Here is a 24974-nt window from a genome sequence, read left to right on the forward strand (position 1 = left end):
CGCTGACTCCTCATTCTTACTAATCAGGCCCACCACAGTCGTGTCATCACCGAACTTGATGATGTGGTTCGAGCTGGGTTTAGCTGCCCAGTCGTGGGTCAGCAGAGTGAACAATGAACTAAGCACAAAGCCCTGGGGGATCCCGTGTTCAGTGTGATGGTCTTGGAGGTGCTGTTTTTAATCCAGACTGCCTGAGGTCTCCCCAACCGGAAGTTGAGAATCCATTTTCAGAGGGAGGTGTTTAGGCCCAGTAGGTTCAACTTTAAAAAAAAAAAAATCAGGTACTGTTGTATGATTGTGTTGAATGCCAAGCTGAAGTCAATAAACAGCCTTCAAACATACGAGTCCTTGTTTCCAGGTGGGTGAGGGATAGATGGAGGGTAGTGGCAATGGAATAGTCCATTGAGCAGTTGGGTCTGTATGCGAACTGCAGGAGGTCTAATGATGGGGGGAGCAGAAGCTTGTAGATGTTAGTGCTACTGGGTGATATTTGTTGAGGCAGCTCACGCTGCTCTTCGTGGGCACCAGGATGATTGATGCCCTTTTGGTAGAAAGCAAACCAGATGGGCTGTTGTCATTCTTCGTCTAGTTGTTCTTAGTTTCCTTTGAAGTTTCAGATTAAAAATGTAGACATGACAGAAATAAAAATCTGATTGCTTCTAAAGATTCAAGATGATTTACCCCACATCTGTACTTCTCAAAAGCACTGGAAAAATTAAAACTGTGGCCACTGGAATCACATTGGACACGATAGTCACGCGTTTTTTAAGAGTGTACCAAACAGATTTACTCTTCAAAATTCACACAACCTTTTAAAGCCCCGAATCACGCACCCAACACATGCTGACGTCATCACACACTGATGTGGTGCATTGTAACCAAAGTTTGAGCTGATTGTATTTTAACTTACAATATGTCTGTTTCACTGAAGTCTGGTTGAAGGTGCTTCAGGGGAAACAAAGTGCCAAACTGCGCTCCGAGGTTGAGAAAGACAGAAACGATGTCCTTGACGCTTGGAGTCCAAACCTTGAAACCATTGGTGCCACCTTTAACTTGCAAAAATTAGGAAAGCATGGTTATAATTTATTTTTGTTTTGCCGTTTTTGAGCACTGAAATATAAGCAGTATACAAGTTTTACCGAAATGCTGAGGTTTGTGGTTTTATCATTCTGGACCAAGTGAAAGAGAAACAGTTTCAGCCACAACTCAAAACAATAATTTACTTACAAGAAGCAGAATCTTCAACCCTTATGTAAAAATTACTCATAAAACTCAGAAGAAATTGATGGCAGTGATACAGGTTTCAGGGGGAAATTATTTCATGCTTTATTGACCTTTTGTTGCAAAATCAAAGATGGATTGTTTTCTATCTTCTGGAGAAATGGATTCAATATGCAAAACATAATTCATCAACATACCACGAAATGCACTTCCTGAAGTGAACTTCAATTCTCGCACCTGACTGTTCTTAACTCTGCCATGAGTGATGCTATGTTCAGTTTTACCTTTTTATGTTGTTCGCCCAAAGCCTGCTGTGACAATGACATTGATGGCAACATTTGTCACATTACTCCAATGTGCTGTTTTTTCCTAAGTGTGTGAGCAAATGCAGTTCACCACAGAAACCTACAAGTTGCCATCTGTGAAATCTTGCTCCTCTTTTAGGATCCTTTTCCAAAGTGGAGAAACCAGTAAAATTGTGAAAACTATTGACATCAGACTAAATTCAAGAGATTTTAAAATACAATTTAATCTACATTGGTTGATCACCTAACCCTCTGGTCCCAAAATACTTGTGGACACTGCAATTCCCTCAATTTAAAATACACTCATTTCAATATTGTAATATTTTAGATCTGTTGTCTACCGTACCTGTTCCATTTATTTCAAATTTTGCTCAATGGATCCAGCAAATGTTTAAAAACTGTACTTCTTGCTTTCTTATTTGATATCAGAGAGAATATTTCAATGTGCTTGCCCAGGCAATTTGATGACATAACTATTCCTAGATTACGATAACAAGTTTATTATTAAACACATTGTACAACATACATTTGCTCAAAATTCTTATTTGCTACATTTGAACAGGTACTGGTAAAGAAAATCTCATCAAGTTTATTGTCATCTCAATATGGTTTATAGTGTGAAAAATAAAAAATTTAAAAAAAAAGTTTATTGTCATCTGACTGTACAAGTACAACCCGATGAGAGCTTTCTCCGGTCCTTGATGACACACAACCAGACATATCACACATACAGACAAACAAATGCAGAACAAGTATTTTATCGATAAAAATAAATAAAGGTGGCTTTTGGTTCAAATGTCTCGGATGGTGAGTGTCAGCAGTTTCTTTTGGTCGTTCAGCATTCTCACTTCTCGTGGGAAGAAGCTGTTCCTCAGCCTGGTGGTGTTGGCTCTGATCCTCCTGGATCTCTTTCCCGACAGAAGCAGCTGAAAAACGCTGTCTGCAGGATGGAAGGGGACCTCAATGATTTTGAGCACCCTCTTCAGACAACGATCTTGATATATCAGGTCGATGTGGGGGGTGGGAAGCAGGGAGACTCCAGTGATCCTCTCTGCCATTCTTATAGCCCTGTTGATTGACCTCTCATCTATTTCTCTGCAGCAACTATACCATACTGTGATGTAGCCGGCTAGGACGCTCTAGATAAAGCTTCTATAGGTTTTCATAATGGTGGCTGATAGCTTTGTCCACCAGACTTCTCAGGAAGTGCAGTTGCTGTTGAGCCTTCCTGACAAGTGAGGAGATGTCGAGTGTCCACAATAGGTCACTAGTTAAGTGAACTCCAAGGAGCTTGGTGCTCTCCACTCTCTCTACTACAGAGTTGTTGATGTGTAGTGGAGGGTGGTTGTTCCTGGTCCTCCTGAAGTCCACAATCATCTCCTTCGTCTTGTCCATGTGGAGACTCAGGTTGTTACATTCGCACCATTTCATGAGATTTTTTTTACCTCTTCTCTATATTGCAACTCATCGTTGTTGCTTTCTTTTCCTTTTTAAATATTTTTATTGAGTTTAACATATAAACTTATGACAAAATTTTTATATAAATAACAAATTGATGGAACTACATTAAACAGTTCCTTGATCCACATAAGAAACAAGTAATTGAATTAATCTATAGTAACCATGTTAAGCCCAAATTTGCCAAGCTGCCAAATAAAAATTGATAAAGAAAGAAAAAAAAACTAAATCTAATCTACCCCCTCCCTCATGGCAACCTGCAAACATCAGACAGAGAATATCTGGAATATTCAAATTCTTAATTCTTCCAATCTTGATAGTATTCTGTGAATGGGCCCCACATCTTTACAAATTGAAACTTTCTATCTTTAATGTTGTATCTAATTTTCTCGATGCTTAAATAGAACATTACATCATATAACCCCTGTGTATGGGTAGGTGAAGAGTCACCTTTCCATTTCAATAAAATTGCTTGCCTGGCTATCAGCATGGCTAAAACTTTCTTCTGAGATGCAGACAGAAGTATATCTAACTTATGTGAAAAATCAAACAAAGCAATTAACACACAAGGTTCTATATTGATCTTAAATATCATTGCTAAAATTTGGAAAACATCTTTCCAAAAATCTCTAAATTTGGGCACTCCTAAAACATATGGATCAGTGAAGGCTCAAAATTTTTACACTTCTCACATAGTGGATCAATATCTGCATAAAAACAAGTTAATTTAAGTTTGGACACGTGTGTTCTATGTACCACCTTAAATTGTAATAAACATTGTCTTGTACAAAATGAGGAATCATTAATTAAGATGAGAATGGAGTACCAATCTTCATCTGAAAATGTTATGCTCAAATCTTGTTCCCAATCGATCTTAATCCCAGCCATTCAGGATGATCTTAAATATATGATATTAATCCACTGTAGAAAAAAAACCACAAGTTTAAAAAATACATCAAGAATATCAGTATTTGAGATTCAAGGACAATCAGAAAGCTTGAACTGAACAAAATGTCTAACTTGTAAATATCTAAAAAGAAATCTGTTCAAAAGAGGCAAAATTATCTATACCATTCCTTAAAATCTATATCCAGCAGAGACGGCTGATAAAAATTATTACTTATAATAATAGGACTAGCCAGGGAAAAATTATTAAACCCAAAGTATTTTCCAAATTGAGCCCATATTCTCAACCTATTTCTCATTAACAAATTATGTGTCAATTTAGAAAAGGAAAATGGTAAAAATGATCCCAAAATTGGCAGCATAGAAGAATTTTTTTGTAAATTTCATTTCCATTTCTACCCAAGAGGGGAGATTCACTGACTTATTCAAATGTGATAATAAAAGTAAATTATGCATGTTAATTGCCCAATAATAGAATCTAAAATCTGGAAGTGATAATCCTCCATTCCTTTTAGTCTTTTGAAGATGGGCTTTATTTATACATTTTTTCCCTCACTATATACAAGTAGAATTAACCAAATCTAATGAACTAAAAAAAACTTCGGAATAAAAATTGGTAAAGGTCAAAAAAATACAGAAATTTAGGTAAAATGTTCATTTTAAATACCACCTGCACACTTATGACACTGTTGGAACTGGATCTAGTGATGCAGTCGTGGGTAAGTTGCATGAACAGAAGTGAGCTAAGCACACAGCCCTGAGATGCACTAGTGCTCAGCGTAATGGTACTCGAAGTTCTGCTACCGACCTGGATAGACTGTAGTCTTTCCATTAGGAAGTCAAGGATTCAAATACAGAGAGGGTTGAGGCCCAGCCAGGACAGCTTCTCCACCAGTCTCTGGCAAATGATCATATTAAACACCAAGATGAAGTCAACGAACAGCAACCTGGCATATGAGGCGTCATTCTCCAGGTGGACCAAGATGGAGTGAAGTGACAAAACTATAGCATCATCTGTGAAATGATTTCTTCTATAGGTGAATTGAAATAGATCCACTGTCTCAGAGGCGTGCTTTGATACCTTCCATCACCAGATGCTCAAAGCATTTCATAATGGTGGTGGTCAGTGCCACAGGACAGTAGTCATTGAGGCCTGTTATTGTCATCCTCTTGGGTGGCTAACTTGAACCCTGCAGGAACAACGGACTGCTGCAGTGAGGTGATGAAGATATCTGTAGAGACCTCCATCAATTGGTCTGCGGAGTCCTTCAGTACCCAACCAAATGTGCCTCACGTCACCAGTGTCACATAGCTGTCTGTGGATCTTCTGTGCGTATCCACGCTTTGCCTTCCGGATTGCACAGGGGAGTTCAGCCCTGGCTCTGAGAAGGGCCTGGACCTCTGCATCCAACCATGATCTCTAATTAGCCCTGATTGTGAAGCATTTGATCTCTGTGACATCTCAATGCACCTGCTGATGTAGCCAGTTACTGAGCTAGTGTACTCCTTTATGTTTACTAGACTGTTGAAAATGCCCACCTCCCTGAAACAGGTCCAGTCTGTGGTCGCAGTGCTGCTATCTATTTTTAGCTATAATAGTAAACTAATTGAATTCAATTAAAAGAGATAAACATATATACAAATACAAGAGGTAAAAAAATATTCATAGTCATCTTAGAGCAAAAAAAAAAGCAACTTGCATTTATGCACATAGGCCACGATTAATATATCAAGGGAAAGTTCACATGTCCAACCTGGGTGTTTCCTAGCTTCTGCATTCCTGGACACTTGTATTGCCAAACCAGGCTGTAATGCAACCAGTTTGTATACTTTAACAGTGCACTATAGAAGCTTGATAGACTATCTGATGACATGCCGCATCTCCCCAGACTACTTAGAAAGTAGAGGCGCTAGTGTTGGTCTAAACTGCATACCCTGGGATGTTGCCCTGATGTGCTGGCTCCAAGAAAGGTTCTCTTGAGAGATGGACTCCCAGAAACTTGAAGGTTCTGGCTCTCTCCACCTTCCTTCCCATCAATGCAGCTTCTCCTAAAATCAATGTTCCTTGGTTTTTGTGATGTTGAGAGCAAGATTGTTGTTTTTACACCACTCAACCAGGTTCTCGGTCTCTACCCTCATCATTTCCAGTAAATGGATAACTGTGATGTTGTCAGCAAATTTGTAAATAGTGTTGAGCTGAATTTGGCTGTGCAGTCATGAGTGTACAAGGGATAGAATAAGGGACTGAGCACGCAGCCTTGAGGTGTCAGTGTGGAGGAGGTGATGTTGCTGATCCACACAGATTGTGTGTGGTCTGCCAATGAACAAGTCAAGAATCCAGTTGCAGAGGAATGGACAAAGTCTCAGGTTCTTTGGCTTAATCACATCTTACTGGGATGATGGTCCTGAATGATGAACTGTAGATAATGAACAACAAGCTGTTGTAGGTATTCCTGTGGACTCAGTGATCTAATGCCAAGGTGGGATTTGATTCGCTCCATCACCCACCTTCAAAGCACTTCATTACGGTGCCACTACCTGCGATAGTCACTGGGGCACAAAATCATGGATGTTCTTTTGGAGCAGGTGGAGATGAAGATACTCCATAGTTCTGATTAAGAGAAAAAGGACGTCCAACCCGCAGCTATACTTGTGGGCAGTGCCCTTCAAAACAAGCAGTAAGTGGTCACTGACGGCAGGGTCCTGGCCAGTATGTTTGCTTTTTATACAGTTCCATGGTGAAGAAAATATTCTATCTCTTGCAATTACCAGAAATATTAACGTAGTCATTGAAGTCTATTTACAACCATTATTATCCTTTAGTTAAACAGGAAATGAACATTGATTGTGGTGTATATAGGTGCACCTTCCCTGCTGGTTGGATTATGAAGTTGTGTTTCTGGAAATTATAGATTCTATTCCAACATAGTGATCCTGGCATGAGTCAACTCTATGTCAGGAATGATACAATCATTATGTAATAACTTTATGCTGTTTGACTAAAAGCCAGTAGATACAATTCCTACTAGAAACACACAGGAGCCTGCAGATTCTGGAATCTGAAGCTAAACACAATCCTCTGGAGGAATTCAGCGTTCGAGAAGTGGGAGAAAAAGAAAGGACTGACGCTTTGAACTGTAGCTCGATGGATGATGTGGACTTCGCACTGATGCTGCGTGACCTGCTGAATTTCTCCAGCAGGTTGTGTTCGACTCCTGTTGAAATGTTTACTGAAAAGTTCTATAGGCCCTTACATCATATTCGACCCCAAAGCTCATTCTTAAAATAACGCAGGTGTGATTTGATTAAAATTTCAAAACAAACTACCAGGTAATAGAATAAATGTCAGTACCTGAACAACCTGGAGTGCGCAATTTAGACCAACACTCACAGCTCTGGACAATGCAATGTGCAAATTTTTCTTGTTCTTCCACCACTCTCATGCCCACAACCCTCAATCCCATTCCATCCTGTATTTTCTTTACTCTCCCCACAGACATGGCATACAGTGGTCCATCATTCTAATGACATGCCCCACCCACCGCATCTGGGCTTTGATGATCAGGGGCTAAAAGTCTACACCGGATTTGAAGACAGGCATTGCCAAAAACTGATGGAAAACCGTAAACGGCATAACAAAACAGCAGCCACAGTTATTACAACAACAGATTTCCAGTGGCCCTAATATGCTAGACTCTGCACTTCCAGACTGGACTGCAAAATCACCTTTGTGTCCACAGATGAACTGCACAGCAAAGTGGCTTCTTTGAACCAAAGGACTATCAAGATGTGAACAAGAACATAACTTTTTTTTTTAATATATGATCTTCCAATCAGTAATTGCACACCAACCTATTCTATTGGCAGCATTGGTCCAGATGTCCCAAAGAGCTTTGAAAATGTGCACCGACACAATGTAATCAGAATGAATAGTCATCATCTGTAAAGCAAAATTTACACCCGTTATTTATGAAAATGTATATCAGCAAATTTTACATCAACTCTGGGTAATTTGTATGGGGAGTAAATTAACTCCTCGAGTAGCAACACTTTAATTTGTTTTGGTGCTCTTTGTTGAAAAAGTCAATATCCAAACAGCAATTTGGGTTTAAAAAATTAGCTTAATATAATAGAACATTTAAAGGATATAAATAAGCCAAATGGGTTTCAAAGGCTGATCGTGACCAAAATTTGTCAAGTTACAGAAACAAATACAAAAATACATAGTGTGCTCCTTCAATGTCTCTCCAGCTTGCACTATCCATTCCATTGACTGACCCAAGACCCCTGGCATATAGTAGTTTATAATTAAGTCACAATACAATTTAATACCATAAAAATATAGATAAAACATGAAAAAGATTTTTTTCCCCCATTCACCATGATCTTCAAACGTAGGTGCAATGTGTTTATAACAATTTGCCATAAATGCTATATACATTAAGAACTACTTGTTGGATGAATCTTAAGCACTTTGATGCTGTAGCGCATATACTACTGTGAGTGTGGGAAGAATGACACACACACCCAAAAAGTCGAAGTCAAAGACTGGTTTATTGCACTGGAAACCTGGCTTATATATTCTCCCTGCTGCCAGCCTCGGATTGGTCATCGTTCCCGCCGTTGCTTCCCGCCATGCGGGAAGTCACCAAGGATGAAGGTCATTGACCTCCATAGTGTCTGCGCGGTCACTGTGTTCATCAGCCATATTGTGCACCGGGTCATATCTCTGTTAGCGGGCTGCTATATGACCACACCCCAAGTGCTGTCCACAGATTTTGACAGCCTATCTCTGCGCCATGAGGGCTGCGTGGAAACCAGCTGGCTAATGTCCCGATGTGCTGACTTGAAGCGGTCGATGGCGAGTCTCTTACTTTCTGCCAGTATCCAGCACACACGTCAACCCAATGCGTCTGACTACTTTGTACAGCCCCTCATACGGCCATTGCAGAGGTGTCTGCTGTGCCCCCCACCCCCGCCATACGAAAACGTACTCACAGGTCTCTCGGCTATTGTGGACATAGGACTTGGCTGTGCGGCAGAGGGGCTAGAGTACCCGTCTTTCTCTTCGTCTTGTCAATGAGATCGTTGGGTCCTTGGCAGCCACCAAAAATTCGATACTCACTGGGGCACAAAATCATGGATGTTCTTTTGGATGTCGCTGTTGATGTGGCTGAAACTATATTGTGCTGGCTTGAAAGTCTGTGTGGGCGCCTTGAAGTGTGTCTGAACTTTGGACATCTGGCAGAGCATGCAAATTTTGGCCCAACAACTGAGCTATTTCTGGAGGCCATGCCAGACAAAACTACTGGCCACCATTTTGACAGTAATTCTGATGGCTGGGTGCACCAGGTTGTGCACCACATTGAAAACCTGCTGTCTCAATGATGGGGTGGGGTTTGCTGGTGGAGACATCACAGAGGAGCTGGTTACCAGGGCCAGCCTGAGCCCACAAACTGCCGTCCTGTATGCTGGGATCTCAGGGTCTTCCTGCTGTGCCTTGGCTAGGACTGTAAAGTCTATTCCCTGGGACAGGGCCTGGACGGATTGCAGCGCACAACAGTGCATCGGCCACCACGTTGGTTTTCCCAGTGATCTGTTGAATGTCCATGGTGAACTCAGGCATAAGAGGTGTCACTGCTGCCTGGCTGACCATGGGTCTAACACTTTATGCAAGGCAAAGGTTAATGGTTTATGTTCTGTGAAGACCCTGAATTGTCAATGTTCCAAAAAAAAAAAAAAAAAAAAAAAAAAAAACCTGACTGTCAGTTACAGCGCCATTTGTTCATTGTCAAAGGTGCTGTATTTGGGTTTGAGTGGCCAGAGGTGTCTGCTAAACAAGGCAGGGCCTGACACTGCCCTTCGATCAATTGCTCCAGAACACCTCCTACCGCTATGATGGAGGCATCTACTGTAAAGGCAGTTGGTGCCTCTGGCCTGGGGTGTACCAGAAGGGTTGCATTGGCCAGAGGGTCCTTAACTTTCTGGAATGCTTCTGAAGCCTCATTGTTTCAGGTAAATGTCTTTATTTTCCCCCGCCATGAGTGCAAACAGAGGACGCACGATGCAGGCCACTGCCAGTATGAAACGGTGATAAAAATTAATCATACCAGAGAATTCTTGCAGCCCCTTCACTGTACGGAGCTTGGCAAAGCACCAAGCACCCTCTACCTTTTTGGGCAGGGACTTCACTCTGTGCCTGTTGATTCTGTGCCCCAGGAAGTCAATTGCTTCCAGCCCAAATTGGGATTTAGCAGAGCTTATAGTTAGTCCGAATTCCTTTAGCCGAGCGCACAGTTGCCTTAGATGGCTGCGTACTCTGTGTAATTGAGCTGGTGATGAAAATATTGTCCAAATAGATGATCGCAAATTGAGATCCTGGCCCACCGCATCCATCACCCTCTGGAAGGTCTGGAATGCATTTTTAAAACCAAAGGGCATTCTCAGGAACTTGAACGGGTAATGATGGCAGTTTTAGGGATGACATCGGGATGGACCAGGATCTGGTGGGGTCGACTTTTGAAAATACCCGTGCCCCTTGTAAATTAGTGGTAAAGTCTTGGATATGGGGCAGAGTATCTGTCCAGTGTGGTGGCCTCATTGAGGCGGTGATAGTCAACATCTGGTCTCCACCTTCCCGCTGCCTTCAGTACCACATGCAGGGGTTGGGGGAAAAGGTCCAGTTGCTGCCGCATTATCTCCAGCTCTTCCATTTTTAATTTATTTATTTTAATTAAAAAAAAACCTCCTCCTTGGCGAGGGTGAGCTTCTCGTGGGGATGCCCTGGCATGGAACGGGGATCCCACTTGGTGAGAATGTGATACCTTACCCCGTGTTTCACTTTGGGTGAGGAAAACTCTGGTGCCACAATCGAAGAGAACTCTGCCAGGACACGCATGAATGTGTTGTCAGACAATGTAATGGAGTCAAGGTGGGGGGGGGGCAAGTAACTTGGTTTCTCCCAGGGGCAATGTTTGAAAAGAACTGGCATGTACCAAACATCACCCTTTAAGGTCCACTAGCAGGCAGTGGGCTAGCAGGAGTGGTTGCGCCACTGCCGCAATCGTGAATGCCCACGTGAACAGATTGCTGCCAAAGCAGAGAGGGATGGTGTGAGTGTCGATAATTCTTATGGTGGTACTGTTAGCTGCCCTCAGTACCGGGCCTGGCTTGCTGTTCTGGGTGTTGTAGGCCGAGGGGAGGACACTTATTTTGGCACCAGTATCAATAAGGAAGTGCCTTCTGGACAGATTCCCACACATGGAGGAGGCTGTCACGTTGGCCAACAACTGCGACCATTAACAAGGGTTGGCCATGGAGTTTTCCTGAAACGCATGCATCGATAGGGTCCCACACGCCATCATTGGTGATCAAACAGTACTGGTGGGTAGGGAGATCCACTTGCCTCTGCACTTGCTATGGCCTTATTGCCGGTTGTGTGCAGGGCCTAGCGATCTGCTCCACCAAGGCAAGGCACCACTTTCCTTCGCTCTCCAGAGCACATCCACCTGGGCTACAACTTTCCTGGGGTTGCTGAAGTCCTCATCAGCAAGCAAGAGTCAGATATCCTCAAGCAGCTGTTCCAGGAAAATCTGCTCGAGGAGCAGACGAGATCTGTGTCCCTCAGCAAGAGTGAGCATCTCGCTCATGAGGGCGGATGGGGCCCTGTCCCTCAATCCGTCCATTTGCAACAATTGAGCAACGTGCTTGTGCCGTGAGATCCCGAGGGTGCAGGTCAATAGCTCCTTGAGGGCATCTTGCCTTGTTCCAGAGGCTGCTGCAGGAAATCGACAATCCATGCTGCCGTGTCCTGGTCGAGCAAGCTTACCACGTAGTAGTAACGTGTGGTGTTGGCAGTAATCTGTCAGAGGTGAAACTGGGCTTTGGCCTGTTCAAATCACACGTAGGACTGCGACTCCCAGAACATTGGCAGCTTCAACGAAACCGTGTGAAGAGCTTCCTGGTCCAGCATCTTCAGGTTCAACTGTCAGGTGGATCTGTAGGGGTCACCAATGTAGCATGTGTGCTACCGCGAAGTGTGGGAAGAATGACACACCCAAGAAGTTGAAGACTGGTTTATTGCACTGGAAATCTGGTTTATATTCCTCCCCGCCGCAGACAACAGAAGTGGTGTCACAGCAGCATTGGCCTTGGATTGGATAGCGTTCCCATCGTTGCTCCCAGTGTGGGTTGTCACCTGGGACGAAGGTAGTTGGCCCCTGCGGGGTCTGCACAGTCACTGTGTTCATGGGCCATCTTGTGTACTGGGTTGCGTCTCAGTTAGCGGGCTGTTACAATGTCATAGTCTCAATATACAACAGCTGATGGAATGAATTACAAGTTACTATAAAATGAAAATTTGCCATTTCCCTGCCCAGCAAAGGAATTTTCAAAACAAGACAAAGTAGAACTTGTACAAACTTGTATGTCAATACAGGAAAGTAGTGTCAACACAACATGGCTTTGCTGTAACAGATTTGAAAATTAAAAAGACATTTGTCCACTTGATTTTCACTAATGTTATTATCAACATAATTTCTATGTAATAAAGTGGTTACCTTCAATAAGAACTTGTAAAATGCCTCAATGCTTATATCAGTGCAATTGCCATGTAATTATGTGCTCTTTACCTTAAATAAGAATTTATAAACTGCCTGTGGGCATGGTGACATGTAATAGGCTTGGCTTACAATGCCATTAGTGAATAAAAAGATCTTCTGACTGGTTCCAGAACTGAAAAGCAAGAAGACTTCTATTAGCATTACAATGAGAAATAAAGTAGCATTGGCTATGAGCTATCGCAGGTTATACTATGGTTTCCTCTTGACGAAATGATTACCCAGATTAAAAAATTATTACAAGTATAAAACCCTACACAAATAGTTTTAAAAAAAGCACAATAATATAAACTGCAAGTGCCAGATGTGTCTACAATATCTAGAATCCATAATGTTTATCCTTTTTCTACTGGTAAAATTAGCCTAGTAACTCTCATCAACAACAAATGTAAATGGGAGAAACTGTGAGGAGGGTTTGGCTAGAAAGGAGAAATAATGAAAATATATTTATTAAGTGACCTAAACACATCTTAGGGCCCCCAAAAAGCTTAACAGCCAATTAAGTACATCAAAAAACATGGTTGAAACGCTTCAGACAATGCGTTTTCAAAAGTATGTCACAAGCCATGGACATAATGGTGACAATTTGCGACCATTCACCATGGGACTTTCACTTCCACCCTGAAGGGGTAGTTGGGCTCCAGTTTCATGTTTATGTCTGAATGACAGGAACTTTGCAAATGCAACAGTCCCAGAGATGTGATGTCAGCTAATAATTTTGATTTATTCATTCAATTCTCATTGACCTGGACCTTCTAACTCCCCTTACTGCACCAATAGCAGATAATGCACAATAATGAAAGAAAACAAGCTCAATTTTGCAATCAAATCCTAATTGCCATAAATGCTAAACTGTTCAGAAGGATAAAGTGCTGACTAACTAAAATGAGTACTCCAAATACTTTTGCTGCATAGAGTAAACTGAAAATAATTTTTGGTTACAGTCAATCATGAATACCACAAACTCATTTAACATCCATTTCAAAAGGACGCTCAGTATTATACCATTTCCTTACCCAAGGAGAATTTTTTCCACAAAGTTTTGAGCTGTTAATTCACTCTGAGTCATCTTGAGGTTATGTTGATTAAAATGTTTTCCAGCCTCTAACACATTGAAAATCTTTTCTCCAGGATGCAAGTCTGGAATTCCATCTGATTTCACAGAGAATTTGAGTATGAATGCTCTGCACACAAGTGGAGGAGGAACAGTTTAGCACAATATATTTTAATCAATATTTTTGAAGACAAAATATTTTGATACATTAAACTTGTTTCCCTGAACAATTAAGAAAAATAGCTAAAAATATACATGCATCTTTCCCCCCTTTGCTTTGAAGGAAGAAATTCTAGTTCAGCCTCAAACTGAACCTGAAAAGCTAAGATAATCAGGCGTGACTTTGATACTGCAGAGAAATACAAAATCTGCTGATGATGGAATCTCGAACTATTGGAGAACTTCAGCAGGTTAAATAGAGAGTTATTCATAGGTCAATCAATGTTTTGGGTCAGGACACTAAAGCAAGAAAGGTGGGGGGGGGAAAGAGGGGAAATTATATTACATATATGACAGGGGAAAGAAGCTCGGAAGGGGCAGAGAGGATAAGGATTTTCGATAGGTGGGAGAGGTGAAGAGTCAGAGAGACACCGGAGAAGGAAAAGTAGAGAAAAGCATAGAAGTTCATAAAGAGATACAGTGGAACCAGATGGAAGGGGAGAGACTGGTCTGTCGGTGATAGGTGGACTAAGGAAGATGGGAGTGGTTGTGGTGGAGTTGAGAGAGGTAGGTGGGTGATGGGTGGAAGAAGATATAAAAAAGGCAGAAAGAGGCAGGTACGAGAAAGGGAGGGTGAACATACATATGCAGGTTAGAAGGTAATAAGCAGGAACACAAATGCAACAAGTGTTATAATGAAAGAGGGAGAATTGGCGGACAAAAAAATAAAATACGAAACATTACAAACGTACAAGGTGGAGAAGAACATAATGAAAACAAAGCAAAGGTATTACGAACTGGGAGGAAAAACATAATATTAGCCTGGCAACTTAAAACAGAACAAGCTAAAAGAATGATACTGGCATCAAGGAAAAAGGACAAACAAATTACATATAACCCAACAGAGATTAATGAAAACTTTAGTGAATTTTATGAACAATTATACCAAATTGAGAACAAGGGAAAAGATGATAAAATAGAGAGTTTTTAGCTAAAATTGAACTGCCAAAATTGCAAGAGGAACAAAACAAACTAATAAAACCATTTGAAATGGTGGAAGTACAGGAGATATTAAAAAAGCTGCCGAACAATAAAACACCAGGAGAGGATGGATTTCCAATAGAATTTTATAAAACATTTAAAGAGCTATTAATTCCTCCTCTCCTGGAAGTAATGAACCAGGTAGAAGAAACACAAAACTTGCCAGATTCATGTAAGACAGCAATAATTACAGTAATACCAAAGATGGGAATGGATCCATTAACACCAGCATCATATAGACTAATATCTCTACTAACTTAGACTACAAGATAATAGTGAAATTATTAGCAAACAGATTGGCTGATTGTGTACCAAAAATAGTAAAACAAGATCAAACTGGATTTATTAAGAAAAGATGAACAGTGGATAATGTCTGTAAACTTATTAATCTAATTCATGCAGTTCAAGGAAACAAGAATCTAACAGTGGCTGTTGCTTTAGATCCAGAAAAAGCATTTGACAGAGTAGAGTGGAACTACTTATGTAAAGTATTACAGCAGTTCAATCTACCAGAAAAATATATTAATTGGATTAAAGCATTGTATAATGGACCGTTGGCGAAGGTAGCAGTAAATGGATATGTATCAAACCAATTTAAATTAAGTAGGTCAACTAGACAGGGATGTCCATTATCCCCATTATTATTTGCCTTAGCAATAGAACCATTCAGAGCCAGCTCTTCAGCGCTTGACGTCCTACTTTGCGGAAACTGCCAAAATGTTTGGCCTGGAAGTCAGCCTGAATAAAACTGAGGTCCTCCATCAGCCAGCTCCCCACCATGACTACCAGCCCCCCCACATCTCCATCAGGCACACAAAACTCAAAACGGTCAACCAGTTTACCTATCTCGGCTGCACCATTTCATCAGATGCAATGATCGACAATGAGATAGACAACAGACTCGCCAAGGCAAATAGCGCCTTTGGAAGACTACACAAAAGAGTCTGGAAAAACAACCAACTGAAAAACCTCACAAAGATAAGCGTATACAGAGCCGTTGTCATACCCACACTCCTGTTCGGCTCCGAATCATGGGTCCTCTACCGGCATCACCTACGGCTCCTAGAACGCTTCCACCAGCCTTGTCTCCGCTCCATCCTCAACATCCATTGGAGCGCTTTCATCCCTAACGTCGAAGTACTCGAGATGGCAGAGGTCGACAGCATCGAGTCCACGCTGCTGAAGATCCAGCTGCGCTGGGTGGGTCACGTCTCCAGAATGGAGGACCATCGCCTTCCCAAGATCGTGTTATATGGCGAGCTCTCCACTGGCCACCGTGACAGAGGTGCACCAAAGAAAAGGTACAAGGACTGCCTAAAGAAATCTCTTGGTGCCTGCCACATTGACCACCGCCAGTGGGCTGATATCGCCTCAAACCGTGCATCTTGGCGCCTCACAGTTTGGCTGGCAGCAACCTCCTTTGAAGAAGATCGCAGAGCCCACCTCACTGACAAAAGGCAAAGGAGGAAAAACCCAACACCCAACCCCAACCAACCAATTTTCCCCTGCAGCCGCTGCAACCGTGTCTGCCTGTCCCGCATTGGACTTGTCAGCCACAAACGAGCCTGCAACTGACGTGGACTTTTACCCCCTCCATAAATCTTCATCCGCGAAGCCAAGCCAAAGAAAGAAGAACCATTGGCAGAACTGACAAGAATAGAAAATAAAATAAAAGGGATTAAAAATAAAGGAAGAGCATAAAATCATCTTATTTGCAGATGAGATCATAGTATATCTAACAGAACCAGAAATATCAATAAAAGAATTACACAAGAAATTGAACAAGATCAACGCAAAGAAAAGTGAAGTGATGCCAATGATTAATGCGGATTATACAGAATTTTAAAAAGAATCACCATTTAAATGGCAAGCACAACAATCTGATACCTAGGTATCAGGTTAGATAATAACTTAAGCCACTTGTAAAAACTAAATATCAGCCATTAATAAAGAAATTGCAGGAAGACTTAGAACATTGGAAAGAATTACTACTACCATTGATAGGGAGGGTAAACTGCATTAAATGAATGTGTTCCCAAGGATACAATACTTATTTCAAACATTACCAATTCCCTTAACAGAGAAATTCTTTAATGAACTAAAGAGAATAATAAGGAAATTCTTGTGTAAAGAGGGGAAACCGAGGGTAGCGTTAGATAAATTAACAGAGAGATATAACCAAGGTGGTTTGCAGTTACCAAACTTTAAAAATTATTACAGAGCCGCACAATTAAGGTATTTATCAGATTTTAACCAGACAAGGAAAAAACCAAACTGGACTAAGATAGAACTGGATAAAATAGGGGAGAAGCTACCGGAACATATACTTTATAAGTGGGATGAAAAGTTGGTGCAATATAAAAGCTCACCAGTATTGCATCATTTATTTAATATATGGAAGAAGATCCACTTAGATAGGAAAAAAAAGAATTACCAAATACTAAAATTATTATTGATGCAAAATCCACTAATCCCTTTTACAATAGACAACCTTTCCTTTAGAGAATGGGAGAGAAAAGGAATCAAAAGAATAGAAAATGGTTTTTTGGGAAATAATTTAACATTTGAACAGTTGAAGTACAAATACGGAATAAGTCATGGTACAATGTTTGCATATCATCAATTGAAAGTTCATTTAAAGGATAAATTGGGTAACAGCTTGAGACTACCTGAAGGAAGCAGCTTTGAATACGTGATTACAGACACAATGATAATTAAAAGATTTATAATAAACGTACATTAAGCTGCAAGATAAGGAAAATGATGAAATAAGCTATAAACCTAAACAAAAGTGGGAAAAGGATTTAAACAAAGATAAAAAATGAAATTACTGGAAAAGTTATGCTCCAGAACTATGAGAAATATAATAAATACAAGGTTACACATGATACAATATAATTGGTTACACAGTCTATATATCACGCCCCAAAAGTTAAATAAATGTGATCCAACATTAGATAGATGTTTTCGCTGTAAGAAGGAAACGGGAACAACAGTACATGCAATTTGGGCATGTGAGAAAGTGAAAAGATTTTGGGAAGATCTAAATCAGATACTAAATAAAATCACAAAAAGCAATGTACCAAAAAATCCAGAGATCTTTCTCCTAAGTAATATAAGTAAAGAATTAAACTGGATGAAGCGCAAAAAAGATTTATTATGATAGCCTTAACTGTAGCAAAAAAATGTATAATGTCAACTTGGAAATCAGAAGAGAGCCTGAGAGTACAGCAATGGTACATGGAAATGAATAAATGTATTCCATTGGAAAAAATAACATATAATTTAAAAAATAAAGTCACATTATTTGAACAAATTTGTGAACCGTACATGGAACACAACAGAGAGGACCTACCACGGACCTCCAACCCCTAAAATGATAGAATGAGAAGAAGTAGATGACAAAATTTTCTTGTTTATTTTCATTGTGTGATGACATTGTTTAATGGGTTTATTGTATTGTATATGTTGAACGTTTAGAGGGTAGGGAGGGGGGTGGGAAGGAGGGAGGGAAGGGAGGGGGGAAAAGGGGAGAAAATGACACTGTGTATATTCAAAAGGGAAATGTTTGTGTGTATTTTGTTCAGTATGGTTCATAGTGTGAAAAATAAAAAATTCAAAAAAAGATTTCCAAACAGAGTGGATTAGCAGAGTTAAACAAGACAATAATAATAAAATAAAGCTTTCTAGATGAACATGGACTTCCTTAAAAGACTAGAAAATAGGCTACACTCTTCATGTAACTTCCTAGAAACAAGAATTACTGAGAACTTGACTCAAAAAAATGTGACTCCAAGATTGTTTTATGGGTATTTTGAATTTAATTGTTCATCGGTCACATGCACCAAGATACAGTAGAAAAAAGTTTGAGTGATATGGGGCAAATCAACCCGAACATTTTACACCAGATAGTTCAAGAATAAAAACTAAAGAGCAGGATATCATGTCATATTTATTAAAAAATCCCCGTAGGATTTAGAGCTAAATGAGAAAATATAGTTAAACAGTGCAGGGCATCTTTTACCAATGAGTGATTTGCTCAAGATTCTGAAAAACAGCAGAAAAAGAAACCATACTTGAATTCTTCAAACACATGGAAAAAGAGTGTGACCAGGATGTTGGCTGCTTCCCTGAGGCACCAAGAAATTAAATAGAATCATTGGAGGGAAGGTTATTTTTCATGAGTTTTAATTTATTTGCATTTAGAACTCTCAGCAACTTTGTCCAGACTTGGGCAGAGGTTTTCCCATAACAAACTGTAATGCATCTGAACAGCAGGATAAAAATAAATCCAAAGGGTTTCTACAAACATGTTAATAGTAAAGGGAGCGTGAGCGATAAAATTGGTCCTTTAGACAATCAGAGTGGACAACTGTGTGTAGAGCCAAAAGAGATGGGGGAGATCTTGAACAATTTATTTTCTTCAGTATTCACTAAGGATACTGAATTGTGCAGGGTAAAGGAAGCAAAGAGGGTAAATATGGAGACTATAGTGATTAAGAAAGAGGAAGTACTGGAACTTTTGAAGCATATAAAGGTGGATAGGTTTCTAGGTCCTGACAGGATTTTCCCCATGACCTTGAGAGAAGTTAGTGAGGAAATAGCAGAGGCTCTGACAGTGATTTTTCAAATGTCATTTGAGATGGGTATCGTGTCGGAGGATTGGCATATTGTACATGTGGTTCAGTTATTTAAAAGGAGTTCGAGGAGCAAGCCTAGCAATAATTGGCCTGTAAGTTTGACATCTGTAGTAGATAAATAAATGGAAAGCGTTCTTAGAGATAGTATAAACAAGCATCTGGAGAGAGGGGGTCTGATCAGGAACACTCAACATGGATTTGTGCATTGAAAGTCATGTTTGACCAATCTTGTTAAATTTTTTGAAAAAGTGACTAGGAATGTTGATGAAGGTATTGACCAGTAAGGCCTTCAATAAGGTTCCGCATGGAAGGTCAGTCATTAGGTATTAATTTTGAGATAGTCAAACGATTCAACAGTGGATGGAAGGGAGATGCCAGAGAGACAAAGTGGATAAATGTTTGTCAGGTTGGAGGCTGGTGACAAGCAGTGTACCTCAGAGATCTGCATTGGATCCATTGTTGTTTGTCATATACATTAATGATCTGGATGATGGGATGGTAAATTGGATTAGTAAATATGCAGATGATATTAAAATATGTGGAATTGTGTATAATGAACAAGGTTTTCAAAGATTGCAGAGGGATTTGGACGGCTTAGAAGAGTGGGCTGAAAGATGGCAGATGGAGTTTAATGCTGAGAAGTGTGAAGTGCTTCACTTTGGTAGGAATAATCAAAACTGGACGTACGTAGTAAATGGGAGGGCACTGAGGAATTCAGTGGAGCAGAAAGATCTAGGAATAACAGTGCACGGTTCCCTGAAGGTAAAATCTCGTGTGGATAGGGTGGTGAAGAGGGCTTTTAGTACGCTGGTCTTTATAAATCAATGCATATGAGATGGGAAGTGATTTTAAGACTGTTCAAGGCATTGGTGAGGCCAAAGCTAGAGTTCTGTGTGCAGTTCTGGTCACCAAATTATAGGAAGGATATCAACAAGGTTGAGAGAGTACAGAGAATATTTACAAAAATATTACCCAGTTTAAGCATCTAGATTATAAAGAAAGATTGATCAAATTAGGTTCAGAGGGGATTTGATAGAGGTATTTAAGATTATGAGGCAGATAGATAGTTGATGTGGATAGGCTTTTTCCAGTGAGAGTAGGAGAGCTTGAAACAAGAGGTCAAGAGTTAAGGGGCAAAAGTTTAGAAGTAACACGAGGGGGAACTTCTTTGCTCAGAGAGTAGTGGCTGTGTGGAATGAGCTTCTGGTAGAAGTAGTGGTGGCAGGGTCCATTTTGTCATTGAAGGAAAAATTGGATAGGCATATAGATGGGAGGAGAATGGAGGGTTATAGGTAGGGTGCAGGTAGGTGGGACTAGAGGAGAGAACTTAGCCCAGGGCAGACTAGAAGGGCCAAAATGGCCTGTTTCCGTGCTATAATTGTTTTATGGTTATAGTGTATTTATAACCATTTCTATGGGACCCTGGGAACATACCAAATTTTCTTTGACTTCTGAAGAAGCAGATACATTGATGGTTTTTCTTTGCTATTGCATCAATGTGGTGGATCAGAACAGGCTGTTGGTGATATTTACAGCAAACAAGTCTCTCCTCTACCTCTACCTTAAAACCACTGTTAGAAACAAGGGCAAGTGTTCCATCCTGCTTCCCATCCTGGCAGTCCTGATTTTAATGTTTCTGTACCTCTTTCTTTAAGGTAATGGATCACAGATATGTGTGCTGGATGGAGAGGTTCTTTCATAATTCTTTGAGCTCTCGTTAAGCAATATTGCCATTAGAGGAAAGGGAGACCCGAGCAATCTTCTCAACTGTTTTGATGATGCTCTGTGTTGATTTCCAATCTGATGTTTTGCCACTACCATAATACACAATGATGCAGCCAGACAGGACACTCATTTGTGCTCCTGTAAATGTTGTCAAGCTGGTGGTCAGTAGAGATGGTCTTCTCAACATCCAAAGGAAGTGTAGGCACTGCTGCACTTTCCTGACTACTTGAGGTGATATTATGGGTTCAGGAGAGGTCCTGCAACATACTTACTATCCTTGCTATAGTTATAGTAATAAGACATTCCTATAGGTAAGAGCAGTTAAGATCACTTCCTTTTGTGTGATGTAAATAGCATAGTAGTGGGGGTCAAAGATTCCTATGCTAACTGCTTGCCAAATCACAGCTTCACTTATTGGTCCTTTTTGTGTCAGTTCCATAACAAAGACCATTCCATAATCTTTGCAAATGGAAACTCTAGATGTTCTATGTTCAGTGAACTGATCTAGCAAAGAGACATGACCAGCATCTACATTTGAAATCCCTATAAAATGGTGACAAGAGGTGGAAATTCATGGAACACTTCAAACAAAAATATGAAGATCTCAACACAGTGTAACGGTCTGATAGAAAAAGGAAGAATCAATCACGATAAATAAAATGCATTTAAATTAATTAATTACTAGATTTTAAAAGTGGAGGGGGCAGAGGACATTTTTCTCTCAAAGAGTCTAATTCATTACCTGAAAGAGAAGAAAAAAAACATTTATTCCACAGTGCATATAAAGAGCAAGAACCTAAGAGGAGGGACAAGAGCTGTCATAGGAATGTTTTGGCCAGCATAAATCATGGGCCAGATGCCCCCTTCCTCTGATACAAGTTTAAGATTCCATAAAACTCCCAAATACAGTATATCCAATTGTTGGGCATCACTAACCTGTGTTCCTCTTCAATTTGATCCATCCCTTCATCCATGCTGTGTTCATCATCTTCATCAGTTAGACAACTGTTGTCAACAACCCCATCCTGCACATTTTTCTTGTCTTTTAGTGTTTCACCCAGTCTAAAGATGGTGCAAAGTGATCAGCATTCGACTGAAAAGGGAGCTTTCTACAACAGCAGACAGAGTTAAACTACTGCTATTCAAATTTAAACCAAGTGTCAGGAAAACCAATTATTCCCTGGGAAACAATGCCAAAGCACAAGGACATTTTCTATGGTACATCACTGATATAATTTATGCAAAATGCACTTAGTAATTTTATTTTATTTAAAGCACATTAGACACCAGTTCCAGGCATTTAAACCCATGTCAGTCAATTGCACCCAAATTAATCTACAATACCATACATTTTGGAAGGTGGGAGGAAACTGAAGCACCCAGGGAAAACCCATGCAGACACGGAGAACATACAAGTTTTTTTACAAAGTGCCAGATTTAAACCTGGGTCACTGGCATGTAATAGTGTTGTGCTAACATCTATTCTAACCATGCCACCCCATTAGTTATCCTATTTTGCCAGCATTCGATAAATTCAGAAGATGGATTAATTCCAACTTTAAATCAAAAGGAACTACCTCAATATTGTTATATGGGCCATTGCAGCCTCATTTCTGTGGAGCTTCTGTCACTCAATATCTCCACATATCAAGTAAACAAGACATTCTGGAGCACAACACACTACAGTTCTGGCTGAAATATCAGTGGTATCATTGATTCAATGTAGTGAAATTAATGGCTCCTGTCTTCCATTATTAATTATCGAATGTATTTAAATAAAACCTTAAATTATTAAGCACAAATTTCCTGACAGAATGGACAGTGAAAAGAAACAATATGTTGAGTTTTGAGAAGATCCATCTGCAAAATGCCAATGAATACTAATTGTCATCAAGGTATAAGGATAAAGAGAACTCACCTCTCAGACTGCTGCTTTTCTTTAAGGAGACGTTCAAAGCTATTTGAATAATTTGTCTGTCTGCTATTTTTGAACTGGAAATCAAGAAACAATGATGTAAGGAGGTTTTAGGTTTAAAAAATACTGAAGTTCATTTTCACACTGGTAAAGTAGACCAAGCCACACGTTGAGGAGTAGAGAATATTTCAATGCCTTGTGAATTACTCTCACACTATCCTTACAGGGCTACTGTAGACACAAAATATACAGAATCAGAATAATAACAATGCCATGAAATTACTTGCTGTTATATTTATTGTTCAAACATTAAAAGCTACATGATTTGAGAATCTAATTTTCTATTACCTGAAATCAATAATGATTTTTCCCTAATTTTCCCTTGCATGCTTAGACGTGGCTGTGCAAAAGGCTTCCACTATTAAGCACCTCGCTCAAACAATTATAATGTTAAAATTGTACTGAGTAGGCTTCTGTTGATCAAGAGCAATCATTTCTTCTATTTTGTTACTGGATGAAATGATTAACTGAGCCATCAAACTATCGAGCTGACAGAATCTGAAATAATGTTGTCCTTTCCAAAAGAGTCAATTCCCTTCCTTCACTTTTTGCTTGCTGACCAACAATTTTCTCAGTCTGGTCACAATTTTTTTTCTTTTAAACAGTTTATGCCAGATCATTTGACGTGTCATTGTGTACTACTGGTTTTCCAACACAATTCCCTCATTCATAACCCCAACATTAGGGTGGCTGTAGTTGACCAAACTGAAGGAATTGTATCTATAATCCTGCAGTTAACTGGCTGGGTATAATTGCTGAACTGTCTTTGCACAAATCAATGCGTCAACCAGACTGGGTTCATGGCAACCAGCACCTAAGTCCTCACAACTTTAGATGCATTACAAGACGAAAAAAGTGAATTAAATTCCAGCCTTGATGTCATTCTAAGTTATCTTAGCTTGAAAACACAAAAATGGACTTCCTATACAATACATTGAAAATAAAAATTACCCAAAAATCATGCGAACTGAGTAGTTGTAGCCCCATCATTGCCAGTTTCCAGCTTAGAGACTCTTTTGCTTTCTTTCTCCTACTGTAGGGGCAGTGGGGCAATGCTCATGGCGACTCTTTGTTTGCCTGAAATGCATTGTTTCATTCATTCAGGTGTCTTGCCATTCAGCTTGGGCAATCATGTCTCTCCATCCATCACTATTTCTGACCCTCCGAATATTAGTCATTGCCTCCCCGGTTCTCCTTTGTTTATATTACATTTTAATGTATAATTACATGACAATAAAAAGAACCTTTGAGGTTTAGGCCCCTGCTGCCACAAAGAGAAGACGCTATCATAAGTGTGAAATCATGAATAAGTGTGTTTCTCAAATGGGTAAGTTCATTGACTAGTTCCACTGAGGTTGGGTGAGACAAGAACTAGAGGATATGGATTAAAGGCAAAATGTTTAAAGGGAACATTCAGAGGAACATCTTTATGCAGAGAGTGGTCAGAGTGTGGAATAAGCTGCCAGCTAAGGTGAAGAATGCGGGCTCCATTTTGACATTTAAGAAAAATATGGGCAGGTTCATGGATCTGAAGAGTGTTTGGGCTGTGGTTCGGGTGCAGGCCATTGGGACGAGGCAGGATTATTGTTCAGCACAGACTAGATGGGCCATAGGGCCTGTTTCTGTGCTTTAGTGTTCTATGGTTCTCGGACATCAGAGGCTTTATTGTATACATTTTTGCTGCAATTAATTGAATCTCAACATCTTCACAGATAAATAAAGTTGCAGACAAAATTCATGTTCTCTCTTCCAGATATTTTAAATGAATGAGAAGAGCTACATATAGCAAGTTTTCAATAATGTGGAAAAAGAACAATTCTTTAAGTTGACGTTACACAGTCTGACCAATACTGGGCAAAATTTTTCTCCTTC

At 40.1% G+C, this 24974-nt stretch overlaps 1 protein-coding gene across 6 annotated transcripts in view; it reads right to left on the reverse strand.

Moving 5' to 3' along the window:
• The window catches only part of slf2 (SMC5-SMC6 complex localization factor 2), a 102671-nt gene that overhangs the window by 37364 nt on the left and 40333 nt on the right, over positions 1 to 24974 (reverse strand). For 5 of the 6 annotated variants that reach the window (XM_069900105.1, XM_069900104.1, XM_069900108.1 and 2 more), the window contains 6 exons: positions 23046 to 23119; positions 22064 to 22189; positions 13525 to 13692; positions 12521 to 12623; positions 7743 to 7830; positions 911 to 1052 (listed from right to left, as the gene is read on the reverse strand). In XM_069900105.1, the coding sequence (XP_069756206.1) occupies positions 911 to 1052; positions 7743 to 7830; positions 12521 to 12623; positions 13525 to 13692; positions 22064 to 22189; positions 23046 to 23119 (701 nt within the window). The remainder of the gene's footprint in view (positions 1 to 910; positions 1053 to 7742; positions 7831 to 12520; positions 12624 to 13524; positions 13693 to 22063; positions 22190 to 23045; positions 23120 to 24974) is intronic. The other variant, XM_069900106.1, reaches the window with a different exon arrangement.

Source organism: Narcine bancroftii, chromosome 10 (genome assembly GCF_036971445.1).
Source record: "Narcine bancroftii isolate sNarBan1 chromosome 10, sNarBan1.hap1, whole genome shotgun sequence".
In the NCBI taxonomy this organism is placed as follows: Eukaryota; Metazoa; Chordata; class Chondrichthyes; order Torpediniformes; family Narcinidae; genus Narcine; species Narcine bancroftii.